Source organism: Homalodisca vitripennis, chromosome 1 (genome assembly GCF_021130785.1).
Source record: "Homalodisca vitripennis isolate AUS2020 chromosome 1, UT_GWSS_2.1, whole genome shotgun sequence".
In the NCBI taxonomy this organism is placed as follows: domain Eukaryota; kingdom Metazoa; phylum Arthropoda; class Insecta; order Hemiptera; family Cicadellidae; genus Homalodisca; species Homalodisca vitripennis.
In genome coordinates, this window is record NC_060207.1 from 227,548,532 (window position 1) to 227,576,449 (window position 27,918).

Consider the following 27,918-nt stretch of genomic DNA (forward strand, 5'->3'; position numbering starts at 1 on the left):
CAAAATCGTTGAAGGGAGGAGTGGAGGTCAGTATCTGTGGTCGAGAGGAGAGAGATGGCGAGATTAGAGGTTCTTTGCGCGGTAGAGAGACACGGCGCACTTCCAACAATCACATATCCAAAAATAGTGCCAAGAGCAGAAGGCATATTCGCCCCGAGAGAGTGTCGCTCATTGGTAAGCAGTTGAGGGAAGAGAGAGAGTTGCCGATGAGGACATCGATTGGACCAGGCTTGCCAAAGGTCGGGTCCGCGAGAACAAAAGATTTTTGTTCGCATGAGTACTTCGGGTTAAGTTCTACCCGCGGAAGTTCGAGAGAGATTTTTTCCATACATGGAAGGAATGGTTTTGGGCAATTAAGTGTCCCGATAATGTTTCAAGATTGAGATCTAGTGACCCTCTGGTGTTAGTCATGTTTTGGGCTAACCCAATGACAGTGAGGTTAGAAGGCTGGCGACGTGAGCCTAACAGCTGAGCAGCACGCTCAGAAACAAAGTCGGACATACTGCCAGAATCCAATAAGGCGCGGAAAATATATGACTGGCCATTGTGGGCAATGAGTTTGACCAGTGCTGTACAGAGCAGCACGGTGCTTGTTTCAGTGAGAGAGGTGGAGCGCGCGGCACAAGTCAATGTTGTGTTGACAGCTAGCGGTGGGGGGGGGGTAGAGGCGCAGTGGCGGAAGAGCTAGGCCTATCGGCGCTGTTATTAAAGTGCAGAAGCGAATGGTGTTTCCTGTGGCAAGTCGAACATGTGTTCTTGGATCTGCACTCTTTAATCGGATGATTTCCCAAGCATGAAATGCACCGCTGGTTACCTTTAACGAGGTTGTACCGCTCATTAGGAGACTTGTCCTTAAACAGAGGACATTGGTAAATTTTGTGCCCAGATTTCCGGCAACAAAAACAAAGAGCTTCGTAGTTTGAATTAATTTTAGCGTCAGTAGCTAACAAATTCATTTGCTTGGGGGAGGCGAACTGAACACGCTTTTCAACCCTCGGTCTGGAAGAGGTAGACAGTATTTTCGTCTCAGAGTGGGTGTGAAGGCTAGCGTCTTCAATCTGGGAGCATTCCAGATTTAAAAATGTTATAATCTCCGTGACCTTGGGGAGGGAATGCGGAGCGGCGCCAGGCTCTCTTTGGGACTCACGATACTGTTCCAATTTCTGGACAGTTTTGCTGTCAAGTTTGCGCAACAAGTGAGCTGACAATAGAGGATTATCAGAGGCGATATCACAGTCCAGGGCTTTCAAGGACTCTGAATGTTCATAAAATGTTGTTATGAACGCTCTAAGTTGTTTAGCATTGTTGCTAGCGACTGCGGGCATGTCAAGTATATAATTTAGATGGAGAGTAGTGAGGCGGCGTATGTTATGATATCTGTCCCGCAACAACTGATAAGCAATGAGGTAATTGGCGGGGGTGAGATTGAGCGACTTCACTAAGTTCAGAGGTTCGCCTTCCAATATGCTCAGTAAATACTGGAACTTAGCGACGTTAGAGAGTGAAGCACTGCGGTGTACTGTAGTGTCAAACAGGTTGATAAATGAAATCCATTTCATAGGAGAACCATCAAACGTCTGTAAGTTTAATTTAGGCAACTTGACTCCAGTTACCCGTCGTGGGGAACAACGCGGGATGATCAGAATGTGATGAGGACGCGGGAGTTGTGGGTTCAGTGACAAGATGAACCTCGATCAAGCTAGAAATAGCGACATATAGGTCGTTAACCTCATCCTGATCTTTGGAAAGAGTATCTTGATCCGCTGCTTCACTGTCACCTTCGATGACACGTTGAAGGTTAAGTTCAAAGTCCGCGCGTTTCTTCTTTAGTTCCGCGAACACTGTGTTTAATTGTCTGATTTGAACTGGTGTCAAAGGTGGAGCGCTGGTAGTGATTTTCGTGACGGTTTCGTTAAGAGAAGCAAAACGAGATTTGATAAGATCTGTTGATTTACGATAAGTTTCGTATTTGAATTCCTTGGGAGCCATTGTGATATCGAAAGGGGCAAAGCAGTTTTACAAATGAGAATTACCAAAGGTTTCCCGATAGTGCCACAAAACAATAAAATGAGACAATTAACAAAGATAATTTAAAAAACAATGGAGGGATACCGTAATGTAAACAAATCAATGTAAGCGAAAGGGGGGAACAAGTTAAGTTGAGATAAGACAAAATTAGATTACATTAAGTGCCGGTATGTCCACCTAAGCTACCTTAATAGCTAATCTAAGTACCAATGTTATGTAACCCTAAGGCGAGAAAATATTTTAAATGGAGCAATTATTAGTAAAAATAATATAAGAGAGACAGTGAGTAATTGTTATTAAACAATTAAGTAACCCGTGAGAGATATCCTAAGTTAATCAGGTTGATAAAGAGACACAATGTAGAGAACGGTGAATGAAACCTTTTAAAATAAAATTGACAAAATACAATGGAGTGTAGAGAAATAAGTAGCTAATATGTAGGTTAGAGATAAGAAATGTTGCTTTCAATAATTTGGCAAGAGTACACCATAGAATTGACCTACAATCACCAATACTATCGATCAGAGAGTTAATCTAACACTTCTTAACATAATTTATGCTAGAACATGAAACAACAATGATATAATTGAAATGAAAAGGAGAGCAAATCAGTTCAAGTTAAATCTTAAATTGACATGAGAACTTAGAATGGCAATTAATTGGTTGCTTATTTAACAAGTAAATTACAATGGAACAAAGCGAAATGTTATTCAATAGCAAATTGAATAGTGAGCAATATATTGCTTTAGAAACAATTACAAGGAACAATTAAATTTCCACTAGCACAAAGTTACATTAATGGAATGGAGAATTATTGTGAGTTAATTAATACTATCAAAGAAAGAGTGGTCAATTAACTAAACCAGATATTGCCCTGTTGTTAACTAAATACATTACTAGTATATTACTAATGTGAGAGAGAGTATGGGTGGACTCGTGTCCGAGTCTCTATTCAGAGATATAAACAGAGTTCCGTTACGGCGAGAGAAATGCAGTATCAAAAACCGGTACAGCTGACTGCAGCGGAGGCCGTGCATTCAAGTATCGATCGGGCCATCAGCTGTTGAGGGGCGGTCGTAAAATTAGACTGCCTACAGACAATTACGTAATAGTTGTTGACGTCAACGATCCAGTTGCGCGAGAGAAGAAACAATGTTACCAGTACAACACGTTCGCAGCGCCACCATACAAGCCGGTAGCGTCGGTACGGCAGATTCAAAATGGCGTAACGACGCCTGTTACAATTAATTAATTACAACACAAATTACTGTAATCTACAGGACTGATTCACAATAATCCGGCCCGGAGGACCAAAAATGTACGGGGCAGAAGTTAAAAATTAATAATCGGAGGACCAATTATGAAAATAAAAATAAAACAATGTGCAGAATGGCGGGAAAGTGGGCAGGTAACAAGAGGTGAGAGGAGAATACAACACAAGTGATGGAGTTTTAACAGTACCTTGGAAAACTCGCTGTGTGTAGAGATCCACAGGGGGAAGCAGCAACGACAGGAGTGCTTAGGCGCGACGTAATTGGCGCGTAGCGAACGGGCGTCACCGCTGGCGGCCGCGGTAGAACGACGAATAATCCGCACTGGACACTGTCTTCTCCACTAATACCCTGAAATTACCTCCAAAGGAGTGTGGGAGGAGGATGGTAATGCACATTAAAGAAAAAACACTTGAAAAACAAAGTCAATACGAAAGGGTCGAGCACAAAGAGTGACCCACGAACTGTAGAGCTACATGGTCTCCGGCCGATGATTCCACTCAGAATGCCGGGAAGCGGCTCGCTCCAGGGGACGCTATCGCCCTGGTTGGTTAGAGGGGTATCTGCTATTCGCCGAACGGGCAGCAGTCGCAAAGCGGAAGAGCGCCCAGAATACTTCAAGGACAGGACCCTTTAAGATATCAGGGGGTGTGGCGCTGATTGGAACAGCGGACGACTGATTTGGGACCACGCTCCCTCTCTCTCTTATACCTAAATGCGTCTGGGCTAGATTATGCTTATCTATATTAAATTAAATATTGAACATACCGGCGGCTTTGAATCATCAGGATTCAACAAATCAAAGTGGCATGATCGAGAAAGAACATGAGAAATAAAGCTAAAGACTAACATCTTAAACTAGGTCTTAACTATCTATCCTAAAGTGTTGAGATAGACTTAAGCTATTGGTGACAAGAACGGCAGCAGGAACACTTTGACTGCCGGGCGTGTGAAGGTACCTTGGGGGGTCTTGAGTTCTACCACACGCACTACACTGTCACGTCCAGGGAAAAGCTTAGTTATTCTAGCGAGGGGCCAACACAGCGAGGGAGAGTCTTGTTGGACCAATACTAGATCGCCAACTTGTAAATTTCGGGAGGGCCGCTCCCACTTAAGTCTTTGCTGGAGGGAATGGAGGTACTCCCTGCTCCAGCGTTTCCACACTCGCTGGGAGAAAGCCTGCACTAGCTGCCAATGAGCCAGCCTGTTATCCGGCAAATCTGCAAGGTTGCGTTCGGGCACAGCCACTAGCGGCGCTCCAATCAGGAAGTGCCCCGGAGTGAGAGGTTGTAAATCGTTGGGGTCACTGGAGAGCGCAGTAAGCGGGCGGGAATTCAACATTGCTTCCACCTGGCAAGTGAGGGTGGTAAATTGGGCAAGAGTGGGAACATAGGTGCCCAGAACTCTTTTCAAGTGAAATTTTGGCGCTCTTAATGGCGCTTTCCCAGAGGCCGCCATGGTGGGGAGCTGCAGGGGGGTTAAAATGAAAGTTAATTTTCTGGCCGAGGGAAAATTGGTGAATTTGGAGCTTGCCAGAGGAAGTGATTAGTTGCTGTAAAGAGTTTCTCGCACCAACAAAGTTTGTACCACAGTCACTATAGATGTCGGTACATAGGCCTCTACGTGAAACAAAACGTGAGTGCGGCTATAAATGCGTCCGTGGACAGATCAGTGGCGACTTCTATATGTACAGACTTAGTCACTAGGCACACAAAGAGACAGATGTAAGCTTTAGTGTGTCGGATAGAGCGGAGGTTGTGAATCTTGACGTTGAAGGGACCACCATAGTCAATGCCTGTCGACAAGAAAGGTCGAGCGGGAATTATGCGGGCTTTGGGTAGATCACCCATGAGAGGGAACAAAGGCTTGGGTCTTTGTTTAAAGCAAGGGATGCATTGAAAAATGCGCGAGCGCACCACACTACGAGCAGAGAGAATCCAGACATGCTGGGCTAAAAGGGACATGGTTAATTGAACCCCTGAATGTAAGTTTTGTAGGTGAGTGTGGTCTATTAGTAAGTTAACAACATGGTGAGATTTAGGCAAAATACAGGGGTGGCGCACTTCTTCCGTCAAGTCAGCAAGCTTTAGTCGACCACCAACACGGAGGAGTCCTTCAGCATCAATGAAGGGAGCAAGGCGCTGTAGCTTGATGGAGCAGTTCTTGTTGTCTCGAAGGGCTGCCAGGTCATCAGGAAAAGATTCTCGTTGAACTAATTGGAAGAGGCGAAGTTGAGCAGCTCGCACCTCGACGACAGAAAGAGGACCCACATGATGTTCTTGCCGGCGGCTATGAGAGACGAACCGGAGGAGATACGCCAACACATGGAGCAGCTTGGTCCAGGAGGAGGAGAAAACGAGTGAGTAGATCCCAAGGAGGCTGGGAGGCTGCAACGAAGACGGACAGCGGAACGGGCTTCAACTCGTCCAAGGAAGAATCATCGAGCGGAGAAAAACTGGAAGTGGGCCAATCTGGAGGAGGTAGTTGCAGCCACAAGGGTCCGTGCCACCAAAGAGTGTGATGAACAAGTTCCGAAGGGAGGATCCCACGAGAAGCACAGTCTGCAGGGTTGTCAGCACTAGACACATGACGCCAAGAAGAGGGAGGAATGAGCTCTTGGATTTGAGCTACACGATTCGCTACATACGTTTTGAGGCGGTAAGGGAGAGTATGTATCCAGGACAGAGTCACAGTCGAATCACACCACAAAGTTGTAGAGTCAATACTTAATACACTGGAATACTGAGACTGTACATAATGAACTAAATTAGCCAGGAGGTGAGCCGCGCACAACTCTAATCGCGGCAAAGTTACTCGTTTTAGCGGGGCAGCACGAGTTTTTGAAATTATTTGGGTCACACTCACTTCACTATCAGTGTTTATGCACCTTATATACACAACAGCGGCGTAACCGGTCTCGGATGCGTCCGAGAAACCATGTAGTTCACATGAGCTAGAGGGGGTGGCCATTATCGGCCGAGGGATCGACACTTCAACAATGTTTTTTAAGTCGATCACAAAGTCTCGCCATTTTAGCGCGAGGTCCGGAGACAAGGGTTCATCCCAAGATACACCGGAAGTCCACAACACTTGCATGAAGCGCTTTGCTATCATTATGCAAGGGGACAAAAAACCGCACGGGTCGTAAATCCGAGCGATCAGACTTAGCACTTTCCGCTTAGTCGGGGCATCACATGTGAAGTTGAGGTTATATTTAAAACAGTCTGTCACAGGTGACCAATGGATACCTAAGATGGAGAACAGAGGGTCCGACGAAGGTTGAAGAAACACAGGGGATTCTTGATGAGAGGCAGGCAATGGTTGAAGTAATTTTGGGCAATTAGAAACCCATTTCCTCAGTTCAAAGCCGCCTAAGCGGAGAAGCTCGATCAGCTGATGTTGAAGTTGGAGAGCTTCGTCTTCAGTGGACGCTCCGGCTATCAAATCGTCCACATAGCTATGGTGTTTCAGAATGTGAGCTGCCTGAGGGAAATTGGAACCTTCATCTTGTGTCAATTGTCGGAGAGTTTTTTATGGCGAGGTAGGGTGAACAGTTCATACCATACGTCACCGTGGTCAGCTGGTAAGTAGAGAGCGGAAGGGAGGGGTTTTCACGCCAAAGGATGAGCTGAAACCTTTGGTCGTCTGGATGAATCTTAATTTGGCGGTACATCTGCCGGATGTCGCACGAAAAAACAAAATTTTTCAGCCGGAAGTGGAGAAGGATATCACAAATATTATTTTGTAACTTTGGACCGGTGAGAAGTACGTCGTTGAGGGATAGGCCTGAGCCGGTCTTGGCACTGGCGTTAAAAACAACACGAAGCTTGGTAGTGCTACTATACTCTTTCACTACCCCATGATGTGGGAGAAAATAATGCGGAGCAGATAAATCAGGATGGGGAAGACATTTCATGTGTCCGAGCGCCTCGTACTCGGTCATGAACTCGATATAGAGCGCCTTCAGGGGGGAGTTATTTCTGGCGTGGATCCGCCTCTCCATAGACTCCAGGCGATGAGCGGCGGTTGACCTTGACGTTCCCAATTTAGTGTGGGCGAGGTTGTCAACAAAGGGAAGCTTGACTACATAGCGACCTTCCGAGTCACGTGTATGCGATGTCTCAAAACAGTTTTATCACACGCGATTTCTTCTTCCGATTTTTTACTACAGATCGGAAGTTCTTCCTGTGTCCAAAATCGTTGAAGGGAGGAGTGGAGGTCAGTAATCTGTGGTCGAGAGGAGAGAGATGGCGAGATTAGAGGTTCTTTGCGCGGTAGAGAGACACGGCGCACTTCCAACAATCACATATCCAAAAAATAGTGCCAAGAGCAGAAGGCATATTCGCCCCGAGAGAGTGTCGCTCATTGGTAAGCAGTTGAGGGAAGAGAGAGTTGCCGATGAGGACATCGATTGGACCAGGCTTGCCAAAGGTCGGGTCCGCGAGAACAAAAGATTTTGTTCGCATGAGTACTTCCGGGTTAAGTTCTACCCGCGGAAGTTCGAGAGAGATTTTTTCCATACATGGAAGGAATGGTTTTGGGCAATTAAGTGTCCCGATAATGTTTCAAGATTGAGATCTAGTGACCCTCTGGTGTTAGTCATGTTTTGGGCTAACCCAATGACAGTGAGGTTAGAAGGCTGGCGACGTGAGCCTAACAGCTGAGCAGCACGCTCAGAAACAAAGTCGGACATACTGCCAGAATCCAATAAGGCGCGGAAAATATATGACTGGCCATTGTGGGCAGTGAGTTTGACCAGTGCTGTACAGAGCAGCACGGTGCTTGTTTCAGTGAGAGAGGTGGAGCGCGCGGCACAAGTCAGTGTTGTGTTGACAGCTAGCGGTGGGGGGGGGGGGTAGAGGCGCAGTGGCGGAAGAGCTAGGCCTATCGGCGCTGTTATTAAAGTGCAGAAGCGAATGGTGTTTCCTGTGGCAAGTCGAACATGTGTTCTTGGATCTGCACTCTTTAATCGGATGATTTCCCAAGCATGAAATGCACCGCTGGTTACCTTTAACGAGGTTGTACCGCTCATTAGGAGACTTGTCCTTAAACAGAGGACATTGGTAAATTTTGTGCCCAGATTTCCGGCAACAAAAACAAAGAGCTTCGTAGTTTGAATTAATTTTAGCGTCAGTAGCTAACAAATTCATTTGCTTGGGGGAGGCGAACTGAACACGCTTTTCAACCCTCGGTCTGGAAGAGGTAGACAGTATTTTCGTCTCAGAGTGGGTGTGAAGGCTAGCGTCTTCAATCTGGGAGCATTCCAGATTTAAAAATGTTATAATCTCCGTGACCTTGGGGAGGGAATGCGGAGCGGCGCCAGGCTCTCTTTGGGACTCACGATACTGTTCCAATTTCTGGACAGTTTTGCTGTCAAGTTTGCGCAACAAGTGAGCTGACAATAGAGGATTATCAGAGGCGATATCACAGTCCAGGGCTTTCAAGGACTCTGAATGTTCATAAAATGTTGTTATGAACGCTCTAAGTTGTTTAGCATTGTTGCTAGCGACTGCGGGCATGTCAAGTATATAATTTAGATGGAGAGTAGTGAGGCGGCGTATGTTATGATATCTGTCCCGCAACAACTGATAAGCAATGAGGTAATTGGCGGGGGTGAGATTGAGCGACTTCACTAAGTTCAGAGGTTCGCCTTCCAATATGCTCAGTAAATACTGGAACTTAGCGACGTTAGAGAGTGAAGCACTGCGGTGTACTGTAGTGTCAAACAGGTTGATAAATGAAATCCATTTCATAGGAGAACCATCAAACGTCTGTAAGTTTAATTTAGGCAACTTGACTCCAGTTACCGTCGTGGGGAACAACGCGGGATGATCAGAATGTGATGAGGACGCGGGAGTTGTGGGTTCAGTGACAAGATGAACCTCGATCAAGCTAGAAATAGCGACATATAGGTCGTTAACCTCATCCTGATCTTTGGAAAGAGTATCTTGATCCGCTGCTTCACTGTCACCTTCGATGACACGTTGAAGGTTAAGTTCAAAGTCCGCGCGTTTCTTCTTTAGTTCCGCGAACACTGTGTTTAATTGTCTGATTTGAACTGGTGTCAAAGGTGGAGCGCTGGTAGTGATTTTTCGTGACGGTTTCGTTAAGAGAAGCAAAACGAGATTTGATAAGATCTGTTGATTTACGATAAGTTTCGTATTTGAATTCCTTGGGAGCCATTGTGATATCGAAAGGGGCAAAGCAGTTTTACAAATGAGAATTACCAAAGGTTTCCCGATAGTGCCACAAAACAATAAAATGAGACAATTAACAAAGATAATTTAAAAAACAATGGAGGGATACCGTAATGTAAACAAATCAATGTAAGCGAAAGGGGGGAACAAGTTAAGTTGAGATAAGACAAAATTAGATTACATTAAGTGCCGGTATGTCCACCTAAGCTACCTTAATAGCTAATCTAAGTACCAATGTTATGTAACCCTAAGGCGAGAAAATATTTTAAATGGAGCAATTATTAGTAAAAATAATATAAGAGAGACAGTGAGTAATTGTTATTAAACAATTAAGTAACCCGTGAGAGATATCCTAAGTTAATCAGGTTGATAAAGAGACACAATGTAGAGAACGGTGAATGAACCTTTTAAAATAAAATTGACAAAATACAATGGAGTGTAGAGAAATAAGTAGCTAATATGTAGGTTAGAGATAAGAAATGTTGCTTTCAATAATTTGGCAAGAGTACACCATAGAATTGACCTACAATCACCAATACTATCGATCAGAGAGTTAATCTAACACTTCTTAACATAATTTATGCTAGAACATGAAACAACAATGATATAATTGAAATGAAAAGGAGAGCAAATCAGTTCAAGTTAAATCTTAAATTGACATGAGAACTTAGAATGGCAATTAATTGGTTGCTTATTTAACAAGTAAATTACAATGGAACAAAGCGAAATGTTATTCAATAGCAAATTGAATAGTGAGCAATATATTGCTTTAGAAACAATTACAAGGAACAATTAAATTTCCACTAGCACAAAGTTACATTAATGGAATGGAGAATTATTGTGAGTTAATTAATACTATCAAAGAAAGAGTGGTCAATTAACTAAACCAGATATTGCCCTGTTGTTAACTAAATACATTACTAGTATATTACTAATGTGAGAGAGAGTATGGGTGGTGGACTCCGTGTCCGAGTCTCTATTCAGAGATATAAACAGAGTTCCGTTACGGCGAGAGAAATGCAGTATCAAAAACCGGTACAGCTGACTGCAGCGGAGGCCGTGCATTCAAGTATCGATCGGGCCATCAGCTGTTGAGGGGCGGTCGTAAAATTAGACTGCCTACAGACAATTACGTAATAGTTGTTGACGCGTCAACGATCCAGTTGCGCGAGAGAAGAAACAATGTTACCAGTACAACACGTTCGCAGCGCCACCATACAAGCCGGTAGCGTCGGTACGGCAGATTCAAAATGGCGTAACGACGCCTGTTACAATTAATTAATTACAACACAAATTACTGTAATCTACAGGACTGATTCACAATAATCCGGCCCGGAGGACCAAAAATGTACGGGGGCAGAAGTTAAAAATTAATAATCGGAGGACCAATTATGAAAATAAAAATAAAACAATGTGCAGAATGGCGGGAAAGTGGGCAGGTAACAAGAGGTGAGAGGAGAATACAACACAAGTGATGGAGTTTTAACAGTACCTTGGAAAACTCGCTGTGTGTAGAGATCCACAGGGGGAAGCAGCAACGACAGGAGTGCTTAGGCGCGACGTAATTGGCGCGTAGCGAACGGGGCGTCACCGCTGGCGGCCGCGGGTTTTTTTTAGAACGACGAATAATCCGCACTGGACACTGTCTTCTCCACTAATACCCTGAAATTACCTCCAAAGGAGTGTGGGAGGAGGATGGTAATGCACATTAAAGAAAAAACACTTGAAAACAAAGTCAATACGAAAGGGTCGAGCACAAAGAGTGACCCACGAACTGTAGAGCTACATGGTCTCCGGCCGATGATTCCACTCAGAATGCCGGGAAGCGGCTCGCTCCAGGGGACGCTATCGCCCTGGTTGGTTAGAGGGGTATCTGCTATTCGCCGAACGGGCGCAGCAGTCGCAAAGCGGAAGAGCGCCCAGAATACTTCAAGGACAGGACCCTTTAAGATATCAGGGGGGGTGTGGCGCTGATTGGAACAGCGGACGACTGATTTGGGACCACGCTCCCTCTCTCTCTTATACCTAAATGCGTCTGGGCTAGATTATGCTTATCTATATTAAATTAAATATTGAACAGTCACACTCTGGTAATTTATTTAATAATGAAATAAGTAAATTATTTAAGGAAAGAGTTTTCGGGAATACAACCAAATTTTCTTTTTATTGGAGACATAAATCTTAATATTTTAGATGGAAATAATACCACAATTGACGAGTATAAATCTTTAATGGCAAGCTATGGGTTGGAAAGTATGATTAACGAGCCAACTAGAATAACAGAGCAGTCTGAAACATGTATTGACCATGTGTTTGCTAGAGTAGCAAATAGAAGTTGCGCATCGGTAAATGCACATGTAAGGCATCTGGGTATAACGGATCATAGTCTTTGTCAAATCACAGTCGGTGTCGTGGAGCGTGTGGATGGGGGGAAGGGTGGGTGCCCTCCCCCTCCCACTCCGCGCTTCCGCACAGGACTATACATTGTTGGAACAGCTGATAGATACGGCTGACTGGACAGCTGTTTATAGAAATAATGACGCGTCGTCTGCTTTCGACACTTTCTTTGAAATATTTTTAAACTTGATTGAACGGAGCAAGACATTGATCACTGAAAACGATTGCACATTCAAACATCTCAAACCTTGGATTAATGATTTTATATGTAAGAAAATTAAAAGAAGGAATAATTTATTTAAAACTGTAAAAAAACACCCAGCTAATATAAATTTAAGAAATTATTACAACTCATACAGAAATAAATTACAGAAAAGTATCGCTCAGTTAAAAGAAGACTATTACAAAAGAAGGTTTGAACAATGTAGTGGTAATTCAAGGACTATGTGGAAATTGATTAATGACTTAACAGGTCAGACTAGAGAAGTAGATAGTCAAGTCAAAATAGAGGTTAATAATACCATAATTTCTGATCATAAAGAAGTAGCCAATGAGCTAAATAACTTTTTCTTAGGTATAGTAAATAGTTTAAACTTAGGCAGTAATGTTACAAATCAGTTTTTAGAATTGCAGTATAAAACCAATTTTCCTGTAAAATTAGAAAGAAAATCAATTTTTCTTGAGCCAGTTTTATCTGAAGAACTTATTGCTGTAGTAAATAGTTTAAAGAGTAACACAGCCCCAGGCATTGATGGTATCAGTACGCAGTTAGTTAAAAGAGTTTATTTGAAAATAATTGGCGTCCTTCTTTACATTATTAATTTAAGTTTTAAAAGTGGAGTTTTTCCTGCAAAACTTAAGGTTGCTGTTGTAATACCTATTCATAAAAATGGATCCAAAAGCCTTTGCAATAACTATAGACCAATTTCTTTACTGTCATGTTTTTCGAAGGTTTTTGAAAAACTTATGAAACATAGGCTCCTTAAATTTTTACATAGCACAAACTTTTTTAGTGATAAACAATTTGGATTTCGATCTGGGATGAATACAGAAAATGCATTGATAAATTTCATGACTAATGTATTTGTTGGATTGAATGAAGGTAAATGTGTTGCGGGTCTGTTTCTCGATATCAAGAAAGCGTTTGATACCGTCAATCATAAAGTTTTACTAGATAAGTTGTATAGTTGTGGGATCAGAGGCAATGTATTTAAGTGGTTTCAAAGTTATTTAGTAGGAAGAAAGCAATGCGTTAAAATAGGCTCAGTTTTTAGTGAGGTGGGTGATATACAGAGTGGCGTGCCCCAGGGCTCGGTCTTGGGAGCCATTTTGTTTATCATATACATTAACGATTTGTGTAATGCTAGGCTTAAAGGAAAGTTAACTTCCTTTGCAGATGATACTGCTTTCTGCTATGATAAATCCAACTGGGACTTAGTGCAGTCAGATATGACAAACGACCTTCGGGCTTTGCAGTGGTGGTTTACCACAAACCATATGCTGCTGAGCGCAGAAAAAAACTAAGTTCATTTTATTTAGTCTTAAGGGTAGTTTTAACGCTTTTGAACAAGTAAAATACTCATGTGCTGATTGCCTCGATCAACAAGGTGTTTGTGTGAATAATAAATGTACATACATAAGTAGAACCAATGAAATCAAGTACCTAGGGGTTTTTGTGGACAAGGAGGTTTCTTGGAAAATTCATTTGAATAAACTTAAGGGTAAAATCAATTATATTTTAAGGTACTTTTATTTCTTGAAACATTTAAGTAACAGTGATGTTTTACGAACTTTGTATTTTGCTTTGGTGCAAAGTAGGTTAGAGTACGGAATTATACTATGGGGTAACACATTTAACACATATCTAAACCCAATTTTAATTCAACAAAAACATATAGTAAGATTAATTTTGTACAAGTCTAAATTTGAACACACACAACCTTTGTTTTGTATCCCTAAGAATATTGCCTCTTAAGTATTTGTTTGTATATAAAGTTCTTAAACTGTTTTATTTAAAAAGTGGGAACATGCCCCAAAACGACAATGCTTATAAACAAAAACTAAGAAATGTTGATACTTTCATAGTACCTAAACCTAGAAATGTCTTTTTTACTAAAACCTACAGTTTTCTTGCGCCTAGAATGTTCAATTTGCTACCTAAAAAAATTAAGGTTGCAAAAAACAAGTATTTTTTTCAGTTCAGATTAAAAAAATGGCTTATTAAATTAGAAGATATAAGTTTTCTATTTACAATTCAACAATAGGTTTGTCCTAGTTAATATTTTGGTCACAATTTATTTAATAAAACCAATTTAGCTCAAAGTTTTTCTTACACACAAATGCAACAGTTTGTTCAAGCTAAAGTTAGTTTAAGCAAAGAACACATATTATTGCCATATCTTTAGTAATTAGAGGCTTTTTTGAAAAACCGAACAACATTGTAAACTATTGCTTTCTGAACGCTCAATTTTCAATGTTTAATGTGAGCAGAAGGAACCTCTAATCAGGCTCTGCCTTAGAGGCCCTATATTTTCTTGAGAAAAATTGCAGTGTTTTTAAAAAATACGTATTAGTAGTTTATAAGTATACATTGTTATTAGTGTGTAGTTTAAATACTCAAATGTAACTAATTCTTGATCAGTGCTGTATTTTGTATTTGTTGTAAAAATGTGTTCTCAAGAAATAAAATCATTCTTCTTCTTCTTCTTCTTCTTCTCTATGTTGTAATGTGTCTCATGTGCCGTTTAAAAAAAAATTATGTTTTATGAAGAAGTCCTCGTAACCTTTTTCACTACACTTTGATCTGAGTTTAGTGGTGGTGAGTTGCTAAGCTGCTCATAGGCGCTTTGAACTTCTTCTCGTTTGTGAGTTTGAGCCTATTCCATTTAAAATAATTGTGTTTCTTTCTTTAACTCTCCATTTCTTCAAAATTTGTCAGCACAATACTTAACTTAGTTTTAAATTTGAGAGTTTCTTCCTTTAAAAGCCAATTTTCTAGTACTAATGCTGACCCTATTTTGGCAGCCATTTCAAATTTATCATCTTCATTGTTTGACTTTATCAGAAAATGATTTGTGGAGCTATTTATTTATATGGCCAGAGATCTCTTATTCGTATATCTCATGGTTTTACATTTTGTGCATTGCCAATTTTCATTTTTCTGGAGAAGTCCATTTTTTAAGCTCTTTTCCTGCAACATCCCGTTCCACTTAGGTATTTTGAGGGAATTTTGTGTTAGTTTGTTGTGATCCTATTTGGACAGAAGGGGTTTGGACTCAATGCAACTGTTTTCTCTATATTTATTATGGCACAGGGTCGGACATACTATAACTGAAACCTTCTGGAAGGATAAGAGGTGTCAGAAATTTGCCATTGTTATTTGTTACAATGTTATGAGCTACGTTAGTGTGAGATCTTGTATGTTTCCCACACATATTTATATAACAAGGATTACTTAAAGTTTAGATGGAGTGGTTTGTTAGCAATCACGATAAGCAATCACAATTATGTAATAGAAAGAAAGTTACATGGGTGTAAAAGAATGTTTATTTTTAAACAACTGTACTAATAGTAAAAGTTACATGTTACTTTTACAATAGCACTTATTTATTTTAGCTATGCCAAGGTTTTTTTTTTAATAGTAACTGTCATTGTTATGATTCCTCCACAGGTTACCAAGATTTTAGGTAACGAATGGAGCAGCTTAAGCTTGGAAAATAAAAAAGAGTACCTTCAACGTGCACAGTTAGATAAAAAACGCTACAGGGAAGAACTCAAAGTCTACAGAAATTCTGATACGTATCGTTCATATTTAAAAAGGAGAAGAATTAAAAGTAGGTCATATCATTCATTGTTGTAGTCTTTTAAAACTATATAACATTGTATTTTTAAACAACTTATATTGTTTCTAATCTATTAATATTGTTATTAAATTTATTGAAAATCCAGCAAAGTAATAGGATTGTGAACTAATTGAGACTTCATTCTTACTTGCATTATTTTAAAAAATTGTAAGAAATGTTGAGCGAGAAACACTGACGTCCTCGTTTGAGGACATTTCGTAGTATAACTATATTTTTGACATTTAAACAGATAGCGAGGCTTAGTTTGGTGGTTTGTCATCACAAAAGATCGAACTAACAAATACGTAATATTTATAGGTTGAAAAACTCGCCACGCCTGCAAACGTTTGTAATAAAGGCGTTCATCATAGACATGCCTTGGAGCTTGACAAATCAGATTCACCACCGCTGTCATGGTCTATTGGTTCACTTTCTAACAACTCTCTTATACCACTAGATTGATCTGAATAGTTCATATCAGTTTCAAATGCATATAATGTTAGTAAAATTCATCATATAAAATAAATGAAACTTGCTTAACCCTACATCGGGTGCTAAACGGAGTTTTCCTCCGTGTATTTTTTATTATTAAAAATAGTACTACTTTTCTGATGTTGGCAGTCGTTTCCCACAGTGTACTTCACAAGCATCTTTCGGGGAAGCGAAACAATAGCCTCCCGCTTATCTTTGTCAAAATCTGTCAGTATGACGTCTACTTCCGTGCGAGACTGGACGATTCCTCCGTGAGCGCCCGATGTTGTGTTTGTAGTGCTTGGACGAAATCTCCGTGAGCGCCTTATTGTGTTTAGTTTTTATGGAGTAATAATCCGTGTGCGCCTAAATGTGTGACCTGTGATGGTTTCTTTTTAAGTTTTACAATATATTTTATTTGAATTTTGTGAAATGGAGAATGAAGACGAGAGACTTGTCAGTACAGTACCCATGTGCTAGGGAACATTTCAGTACTGTTTATGGAGTGAACATTGTCGTTATAATAACCAGAAGGAAAATGTTTTGAAACTTTGTGTAGTATTAAAAAAAAATTTTAGTAAAGAATAAATTTTTATTTCAGAGTAATAATTGACATTACATTGTATAATAACTCAAGAATTGAAGTAAGTTGTTTTTGTAAGAAGTTAAAAACTAAGTTAATTTCCATATATTATTACAGTAGGTTAAACATTTTTACAATTAATTTCATTATTCCTTAAAATAAATCATGTTGTTACTATACAATAACATTTTTTAAGATTTTGAATTTCTTATTTGGAAAATTCATTACATAAGAGAGTAATTTTTATTTAACTTCTAAAAATGAATATATTACATTGTAATTAAATCCGTATGAATATTTAAACAAATAAAAACAGTTTAAACGACTATGATATCCATTATTCGCTAACCTGGAGGAAACCTCCGTGAGCGCCTGATGGTGTTTCTAATTTTAAGCGCCTGATGGAGGGTTAAATACAGACTTGACACTCCTAACCTAAGCCTACGTAGATTACGAAACTTGGGTTATTTTGAAACAAAAAACGAATTATTTGCTTTATTACATCACTCTCGTGAAAGGGAAATACTATTGATAACATGTTTAAACCACTTGACTAAATAGTAACTTCAAATAATATTACGTACTTGCAACAAAAAAACATAAACTAACCAATATGTAAACAACAGCATAGAAATGACAAGAATGAAAGTGAAATATAATATTATTCTTCTCTCCAACTTGTGTGAAAGATCGAAAAGTACCGAAATTCATACTAATCGATACATTTATTTTATCCGCTATTAAATGATACCATTACTTTCGTCGAAAAGCATTATAGTTACTTTATAAAGTGGCTTATTCACGGTGATGTTAGACCGCAGTGATGTACTGGAGATGACCGTTGCAGCGATAGTCACTAGTACCTCAGTTAAATTGTCAAAATTTGAGACATAAGTCCCAACAACAAGAAGGGAAGTGCCCTAAGGCTAGTGGACTCAGAACTATTTTCCTTATTTACATCAGGTCCCCCACATCATTTTAGTTATCTGGTCATCTGTGGTCATGACAGTAATTCTATCCAGTAACAAGCCATCGAGCATCTTGAATATTAATACCGTCATGTCAGTCAGCTGGTCCAGCAATACTGTGTAATAATCCTTGGGTTTAACCCATTAGCCTTGTATCACGGAACGGTTCCGTGACAAGTACAGCGCCATCTAAATAACTTTTTTTTAACTCCTTTTTCAACCAAATGTTAGTATAAATTAGACTAATATTGTTGTAACACATAAGAAAAACTGCAATACTACAATTAATTGAAATTTAAATGAATAATAAGTTACTATAAGAATATTAGTGTACTACAAGAGAAAAAAAATCAATATTCTTGGAATTTTCAGTATTTAGAAAAAAACATTTATTCTGACAAACTATGCATATATATATACACATATTCTAGTATTGCTAGGTAGAGAAATACATTTCAAATAAAATAAAAAGCAACAATGGGGTATTTTATTTTATATTATTTGAGTAAAAAAAAATGTTTTTTAATTTTAAAAATTCCAAAACTTTTTTAGTTTGTACAGCATTATTATTTTTAAATTATGACCAAATATATCACTATCTATTTATTATTAAAGCCCATTTCATGTTAATCCAAAAAGATATAAAATATACCCAAATAACTTGAAAAATAAATTTTTTATAAACATATAACAAAACTCTTACGTTTTTAGCATTTTTAATAGGATAACTCCAGTTGAGCTGATAGTAAAAATATGTATAAGCCAATGGGTTTAATGAAGGTAAAACTAATCAAATGACACTCAAAACACACAACGATAAGTTTAGCCGTGAAACAAACATCATGGAAACTCATTGAACGAGAGACTGTGATATCTTTTTGACAGACTACGTTATTAACTTAATACCACTATTTTTGCTCTCGAAAGAGTGAAATGTATTGATTCTTCCAAGGCAACACGATATCTCATTTTGCACTTTTTAGTTTTGCTGTAGTCAAAACGATTTCAAGGAGATTATTATAATGATCAATATGTAATATTGACAATATTGGAGACACAATTGTGTGAAAGAAGTATTTTATCACTGCATAAATGTATTAAAATAACGCCCATATAGAACCAGTTTATTGAGAATTTTTTGATTTTAGACAGTAACTTTTCCTGTATACTTTGAAATGTTTTTGTAACTTCTGTATATTGTGTTCCTTAGGCTGCAAAACTAATGGCACTGAAGAATCAGACTTTGATGGCACTGATGAAATTGATGTAAGTATAGAAGTTACTTTGATGATTACATTTAGTTTACTACATGTGGCATTAATACTCTAATTTCCATGTAATTAATTTTTCTCCCATAGGCTGACCTCAAATAATGATAAAATTACTACCCACAAAGACTGCATAAAACTTCATGTCTTATTGTAAAAAGGCAGCATCAGTCATATACGACTGACAGTAGAGGTTTGTATTTTTTACTACGTTTTATCCTCAAAATGAGTTCTAGGATTTCTTTGTAAAACGTGTGTTTTACAAGAAAAAATTTACTAAAAGGTACATATTTAACTATTTATTATGTAAAAATGATTAAGTCTTTAGAGGTAGTTAGAGTTATAAAGCTGATGGCAGTGTGGAATCTAAATTTAGTGTTATTGATGAAATGTACGTAAGTATAGGAGTTAGTCTGATGTTTACGTTTAATGTAATTCAAATTTCTTGACAGATACAAATAAATTGTATGACAGATTTTAATTTTATAAAAGAGCAGAAGTCATACTCAGCCCAAATAAGTAAGTACAGTATGAAGTGAAAAGTTCTGGTATACAGTGCTCTGGTCTAGGCACTGCGTTATTTCTAACCCAGATGAAATAAAAATTTTTAATCTCTCTAATAAATATTAATAGCTAGAATTGGGACAAACAAAGTTAGGAATCAGGCAGTTTGAACTTGTTAACTCCTTATAGAAGTCTTTTGGAAACAATGTATTCCTTTCAATGTTTACCAAATATCTTTATCTTTATTAGCATTTTCTTTTGTAGAAGGAAATGGTTTATAAGTATAAACAACCTACCTTTCAAAATTAAATCTTTTATCATCTAAGGTATCTCAATATATAGCCTATGCAATGTGAGGGACCCACAATTTATTTAAGGTAATGCAGTAAGTAAATTATATTGATTCCATTTAGACTTGACTAGTCATTTGTAAATAATTGACTTTCATGTTACTGTTTCTAGGACGAAGACAATGAGGAGCTCTATTGCCGAGCCTGTGATCAGTGGTTTACTACACTCCATAACAAGAAAGAGCATCTCTATGGCAAACAACATTTTCAGGTATCGATGGATGCCAGGGAGCATTCTCTGTGTGTACAATAAAACGCTACTGAATTACGGTATATGATTTATATTATATCAAATATAAAAGTTTCAGTATAAAAAGAAGTTGTAGATTACAACTATCAAATATAAAAGATTTTTTAAAAGAGTTGTTGACATTTTATAACAAGCAGTAAAATAACTCAAACTTTTATATAAAACCTTACTCAGAGGTTAAGTGATATTCCTCTTCTAAGTCTTGTACTAAGGTTAACCCTCTACTGGTCAAATTACAAGGGCACGCTTACCGGGCTGAATTTTATTGGCTGCCTCTGCCGCAGAAGTAAACTTTTGTGTTTTTATTATTTTAATAACTCTTTTTGAACAAAACTATTACATATTAACATTGATGTAAAGATTATAAAATTATTCGTATTCTCTATAATATGGTGGTATATGAAAAATTATTAAGCGTGCAAGGGTCACTCTGAAAGTTGAAGTTTTTGTGGTAGACTTACCAAATGTTAGGCATGTTCAAAGTAATCCCTCCAGCACTTTTGAAGTTGGATTTTCCACTCCTTGAAATCATCCAGACACTCAGTTTTTGGTATGGAGTCAAAATATTTATGAGTCTCATTATTAATTTCTACTTCCGAAGAAAACCACACCTGTCAAAATATTTCTTCAGGGTAAAAAATAAAATAAAGTCGCACATAAGGGTGTAAATGATCTTGAGAATTTTCATTTTCTTTTCTAGACTTTCTTTGTGTTGTACAAGGCATATCCAGAAAGTAAGTGTTAGTTTATTTTTACAAAAAATTACATTAGTTACACATGTAAGCTTTTTTTGACTTAGTCACCATTCCCCTCAATACAGGTGGTCTTGTTATTAATTTTTTAATGCCTTCAGCAATAGCAAAGATCTGGAGATTTGCAGAAATATAATCCACAGTCAATCTCACTTTCGATCATTACGGAGCGCAATATAAATTTTTTATTGGAATATCATCAGTCACAATTGAATTGATCCACTCCTACAATCATCATGCATAGACCATTTTTTAAACTCGCTACACCACTTATATAACTCATAGCTTTATCACCAAATGCAGTTTTTATCTTATTTGGAACTGCATGCGGCCAGTTATATGAAATCATTTAATGAATAGTGCGTGGAGGCCTATCCAGGAATGAGTAATAAATAAGTAACAAAAGTATTTACGATAACAATTGTCAATAAATTTTAAAACTGATTACGGTGATAAACACAAGAGATGCTCTAAAAGCTGTATGGGAATTGTGGCTTAGTTCTACATCTATGATTATGATGAATCTGTGCAACAAAGAATTCTATGTACCAATTTAGAAACTTGGTAAAAATTGCACGGAATTCGTTGTTCTTAAAAGACTGTGTTAATAATTTACGTTATTGTATACACAAATACACTAACACACATTACAATTTATATGTTGCGGACTTGAGTTGTACTGAAAAACAGTATTGATTTTGGTCTACTACTCTTACAGTCCAGTGTAGACGGCATTCTGTACTTGATGTATTTCTTGATTACAGATTTGATTGGTTGATCACAGAACTGATGTATTTTGATTTAGGCGATCTCACAGAATGTGAATAGTTCGTTCTCGCTGGACGAGTCCAGTCTAGACGGCACTTCACTGCCCAGCCGGTTGGGTCCGGCGCCCAGTCAGGAGTTACCCTCTGTTCCTGACGCCATGGCTCACTTCATGTCTAGCATCTTAGGTAAGGAAAGTAGCAGTTAGTTTAATGTTAACCAGGGAAACCGGTAGTAAAATGAGATTTAGAAGCACCTGAAATCACCTGTCTCTAGGAACTTATCAAGAAAAAATTTGAATAGTTTCTTTAATTAAGATTTGGTAATGTTGACAGTTTTATAAAAATTTCAGTTTTTACCAAAAAGTGTTTTACTTTTTTATAAAAAGTTAAGTTTGAACCTAATTTGAGTGTATATGGTATTTTTAAATAAGTAACATACATAATACAAACTCTTATATTTCTAATTTATTCATTGTGTTGATTATTTATTTTTAATACTGTTGGCTATTTAATTAAATAAGTAAATATTATTGGTGTTTAGACTATACCATACTACTGGTGTATTTCCGTTGGAAGAATAAATAAATAAACATTTAACCTGTTGACGAGTGCGCACGGCATTTGCCGTGCCGCTATGACGGTCCATACTGAGTGCCTCATTGACCAGTGACAGACTTTTAGGGAGTAAAACAAAAAAAACTTTTAAATGTTAATAAACTTGTTTATTATAGTTTAAATGTATATAAAAATACATTGTAGATTGTTAAAAGCAATAACCTCGTTTTAAAACACTGCTAGTGTGTGATACTGCTCAAAACAAGGATATATACAAAGGGCGACCTTACATGTTAAAAATTCATAGTTGGTTTCTTTTCTTCTTTGTCCAGTTTGAGTGGTGTGTTTGCACACATAGCACTGCCTGAGTAGTTGACGCTTCTTTGTGTCATTCTGGGAGAGTGGCCTTATAAAATGGCGACCTTGGAGGCGTAGCGGGTTTTGTGTCCCGCCTCCGTAAAATAGTTTTTAAAGTTATCACCAGGTGCCACCACGATACAGGACTAGCAACACTGTACACCGACACTATTAGGAACAACTGAAAAGTTCCAAAAATCTCCGCTAGACGTCACGATAAGTCAGTGAGAACGAACTGATAGTCTTTAGTCTGCAACGGCAAATGCCGTGCGCACTCATTTGTGTATGTTTTGCTGCACTCGTCAACAGGTTAAAAAGGCATAGATGGATGTGTATAAATTGTAGAATTAAAATGACGTGTATTGCACAAATTTCTATAACCAAAATTAAAGAGGTAAAATATTGTAATCTTGAGCATTGTGTTACACAAATCATGCAAGTCACTAGCAGATCTAATTCTCCTGCAAGTTTTTGGTGCTATCAACTCTGTACAAAAAATAAGCAAAGATTTCATTGAAAAAAATTCATTTCAAACATTCTTAGTTTATATTGATTGTTTCAATTTTGGTCATATCAAATGCATTTTATTGTCGTTTTACAGAACGAGAAAGGGAGATGAAAATTCTACAGGAAAGGCAGAAAATCTTAATGGTAAGAAACAAGCAAATATTAAAGGAACTGCAAGAGTTAAAGCAAGCTCAAGTGAAACTGCAGAAGCTTTCGTGTCGGCAGAAGGAGGACCAGAACAAGTTGGAAAAAGTCATTTGCGACTTGTGGGATGTTCCTGCACTCTTCTATCGCAAACAAACTCCGTACTGATTCTGAAAGGATCGTGAGCACTTGAAAAGTCGACTGATAAAATATATGTTCTGAGAACGATTATATTTAACAAAAAATTAGTGCAATAAAAAAATATTAATGTACATTTAAAATGTTACAGAACCTGCATGGTGAGAAGTAATTCAATACGTTGATTATTTGAATTCCAAAATTAAATATTATTGGTGAGGAATTTATAATATGCATTACACTAGTTGATACATAACATATTGTTTATTATCACTTACTATGGAATAAGTAATAATAATTACTACTTATTAAAACAGCACCACAGACAAGATGTTCACAAATATGACCTCTGAAGTCAGTTTTATAGTCATTAGAAAACAAAATGACAAATCTTGCCAATTCCTTGGCCTAATCTGCTCTCTCCATTTGAGAGCTGGATCAATAAATATTCTAATTTGGACTGTGAGATGTTATTCGTAATATGGGAAATGTGACAGTCAATGAGAGAGATCTAAATTTTTGTAACATCCTTTTTTTATGCTGTACTTTCCATTTGAACGTAGGCTGGATATACCAAAACCTACGCTTCACTTAAATCTAGGTAACCCTATGGATGTCCAGGAGCAACACTGCAAATGTTCAGATATTGGGGTGCAAGAGTAAATCGGTAGGTCTAGCCTACTGCGGAGGATGACTGCTGGAGTTGGTGGGGCTCTTTTAATGTTAAGGGTAGTTGCTAGCCTCTACATGAAGGCATGCTACCTCTGCCTGAATTGACTAGAGAGCTGGCCTCTCCTTCTTCCAAGGTCATTTGAGAGATATATTGCCCGTTATCCCTCGTGGATCTCGACAGGAAGTGGCCCGTCACCTAACCTTACCCATCCTGAATACCCTGTCACTCCAGAAGCAAGCGCAAAGGTCCTTTTGGATAAAATGCAATGAGATATATCTCAACTTCTTCTCCTAAGAGAACAAAATAATCTGAAGATGGCTGGTACTTTTCACCAGGGACATCATTTATTACTCATGTATGGTGTGCTAGATTCCAAAAAAATCTCTGAGGTCAGTGATTGTTACTGGGATAGACTTCCACCTTTGTTATGCTGTACCTAGTCCTTAGGAGGCAGCCTCACTAAGAAAGAAAAGGAAAAAACTTATTGATTTAGAACAGCACATTTTGTTGTTTTCTTGTTGATTTATTAAAGAAATTACTTTGACTAAATATCAAAATTTAGTGATTGATTTGATGCTACTTTTTAAAGATGATATATGGCTGGTAAAAGAGCAAAAAGACAAGAGGTTTTACTGTGATATCAACAACACTAGTCTTAATAAATATTGGATCTGGGAGATTCTACTGTAGAAGACCAATTTGATAAGGTATGATGTTTCCGTCTTTAAACTAACTACTGCATGCAAATGGATTGATTTTATAAGTCAACCAATTATTATTATCCAAATAGAACTCAATTTCAAAGAATATGTCCCAAAAGGTAAAATCTAGTCAGTGCAACAAGAAAATATTCTTTGAATGGAGAGATGAGATATTCATTCACAAACAAGAAAACAGAATATCTCATTGAATTTTTTATATTCATCTTTAAAATCTGGGTTGCATGCTAAGTCTAAGCAACAAGGATGACTAAGAAAGGAGGCTGTGGATTGATATTATTTGTTAATTTCTTTGTGAATATAGCTTTGCTACTGGGTTTATGGAGTTCTTCATTCTTTTCTCCTTAAAAATGACCAACTGGAAAAGAATACAAAATATGTTTCATTGTCTTGAACTCTGCACCACAATCACAGGCGTCGTCTTCAGATTGTCTCCTCTTAACCGTCCAAAAGTTACATCGACTACCTCTATTCGGAATTGATACAGCAAAGACAAGTCCTTATGACAGATCCATTCCATCTAATAGTGTCGTAAGACCAGAAAATACTGTGGGTTGTCATTGTATCTTAAAGGAATACCATTTAAAGTTAATTTAATTTGTACGTAGCCATTTTATTATTTAGACGGAAACATGCAACTTCAGTTTTATGATGATTACGTTTAGCTTTCAGGTTTTAAACTAATTTCTAAGAATATCAAGGTCAGAAGTTGGATATGTGATTTCTATTGTCAGAGGTTGATTAATCCAGAGGTTCAATCTTTGATTTGGTACCAAAATCAACTTTCCAGCAGTTTGAAATTAAAGAATCAAGCTTCAGGTCCTTGTTTTATCAGTCTAAGTTATGTGCTTCTAAGTTTAAACTCGACACAATTCATACAGAGCAGCTTCTGCCTGAAAAGGATTTGTGTGGGCTCCCACAGTTTAAGAACGTTTTTTCAGTTGCTATATCGGGAATTTAGAAATAAATCAAAGTCTTTATTAAAATCTGAACTTTGATTATTTAAAAAAAAATTTGTATCACTTACTACAAATATTTCTGCATACAGTTCGTCTTAGGTCATAAGTTTAGGCAAATGTATGAAACTTCATAAAAATCTGAGTTAGTGGGTGAGAAATAAAATGTCTGAAGTTTGTTTTTTTCGTAATGAATGGTTTGTGAAGGTGAAAGGATTTTTCAGCAAATTGCAGTCTAGTTTGAAATAAACAAATCAACTAGAGTGTTGTCAAATGCATAAGTCAGCAGCTGCAACTACAACAGTTGTATGTCAACTCAGTGCACACTATTTTTAATGTATACAGTAAATAAAAACAAAATGTCAATATATTATAGAGTAGGGATACATAAAATAATGACTGAAAAGGACTTTGAATATTTCAGAACATTGGTTGAAGTACGATCCACAAAAGTGGAAGTAATACTGAGCGACATTGGATGAATAACGTTTATTCCAGCAGTTTTTGTACAATTAATCCTTGAAATAAGATAATCATAACTACGCAAACAACATTATACATCTTGAAAATAAACCAATTTAAAGATAGTATAAACAGTACTATTATAATACAATTAGTACTGGAAGGCCTACATGAACGAACCAGCCTGTGCGTAGTCCTGATTGCGTCTAGCTGCCTCCATTAAATTCAAAGTAAAGCTTGAATTAAAAATCTATTTAAAAACTGTAGAGGAGTAAGGTGAGAGATTTTGTATGACCTATCAGTAACAGTGACTTGTAACGAAAATAACTAATTTGACCGGAGAATACTTCTCAATATGAAGAGAGAAGGAGATCGGCACTGCAAGATTTCAGGTCAGCTATTTTCTGGGCGACCTCCTAGATTGTTAAAGATAAGGAAATGTGGCTGTGATTGTTGTTGTCTCATTAGATAGATTTGTGAACATTTGATTATAAAACTTGATCGTTCTTATTATTATTCTAGTATTACTATAGAACCTGTTGTGTATTTGTTTTACTTTTGTTAGTACATACTTCTTAGCATATTTTTACGACTCAAGTGGCATAGTGCCAGTAGTTCCGCAACTTGTTCTGCACCTTCTCGCAATGTGACTCATGGTATGGCTGGCAAGATCAGGCCACTGTTCTACGTAGCACCATTGGACACTTAGGCAGTCACTGTATGTGCACTCTGTTTCTGATTCAGGGTGCTTAGATTTAAGTAAATAAATAATTATTTTTTAAATAGTAAGAATAGCAGATTACACATTCATCCTGCCCTGAATCAGGAGCATCTGTGCACAGAAGGCTTCTCTGTGATCTGATCTTCAGATTACACAGTCATCCTGCCTGAATTGTGAACATTTGTGCACAGAAGGCTTCCATGTGATCTGATCCTCAGATTACACAGTCATCCTGCCTGAATCATGAACACCTGTGCACATAAGGAAGGCTTCCTTGTGATGTGATCCTCAGATTACACAGTCATCCTGCCTGAATCGTAAACATTTATGCACAGAAGGACGGCTTCCTTGTGATCTAATCCTCAGATTACACAGTCATCCTGCCTGAATCATGAATATTTGTGCACAGAAGGAAGGCTTCCATGTGATCTGATCCTCAGATTACACAGTCATCCTGCCTGAATCGTGAACATTTGTGCACAGAAGGAAGGCTTCCATGTGATCTGATCCTCAGATTACACAGTCATCCTGCCTGAATCATGAATATCTGTGCACAGAAGGCTTGTGTGTGATCTGAGGGTATTAAAAATTTCAAGCTCAATAATAATAGTTTGGTACTAATAAGAGTGAATGCACTGTGTAAGAAAGGCCATTCATTCATTATTCAATAAGAAAATATCCTTAAATTTTCAAATGTAATCTTCAAGTTGAGTAAAAATATACAGTATATTTACAGTTCCAAAAAAAGACATAGAGATGGAGATTTTACAAACAATTAATTTGTAAACAATATTACAATTTTTTGTTTAATATTTTTAATAGCTTAAAAAGCTAAAATACTGTTTAAAAATCAGAAAACAGATTAATATAAAATTTTTTGTAGAATAAAATTTGCATATGAGTACAATCTAATTTTGATTAGATAATAAAAATTAATTCTGACTGTCAATGAAAAAGAAATTAGCACCAGTTTTAAAAACTGTCATTCCAGTATAATATATATCTTGAAATTCAGTAAGTACAATTAATAAAAACTGT

The 27,918-nt window shown here is 37.8% G+C and overlaps 1 protein-coding gene across 1 annotated transcript in view; it reads left to right on the top strand.

Annotated features, from left to right (window-relative positions):
- The window catches only part of LOC124355079, a 53,905-nt gene extending 28,200 nt beyond the window's left edge, over nt 1–25,705 (top strand). The window contains exons 3-6 of the mRNA XM_046806014.1: nt 18,968–19,023; nt 19,992–20,090; nt 21,687–21,834; nt 23,162–25,705. Of these exons, the coding sequence (XP_046661970.1) occupies nt 18,968–19,023; nt 19,992–20,090; nt 21,687–21,834; nt 23,162–23,379 (521 nt within the window). The 3' untranslated portion in view covers nt 23,380–25,705. The remainder of the gene's footprint in view (nt 1–18,967; nt 19,024–19,991; nt 20,091–21,686; nt 21,835–23,161) is intronic.
- The last annotated feature ends 2,213 nt before the right edge of the window (nt 25,706–27,918 follow it).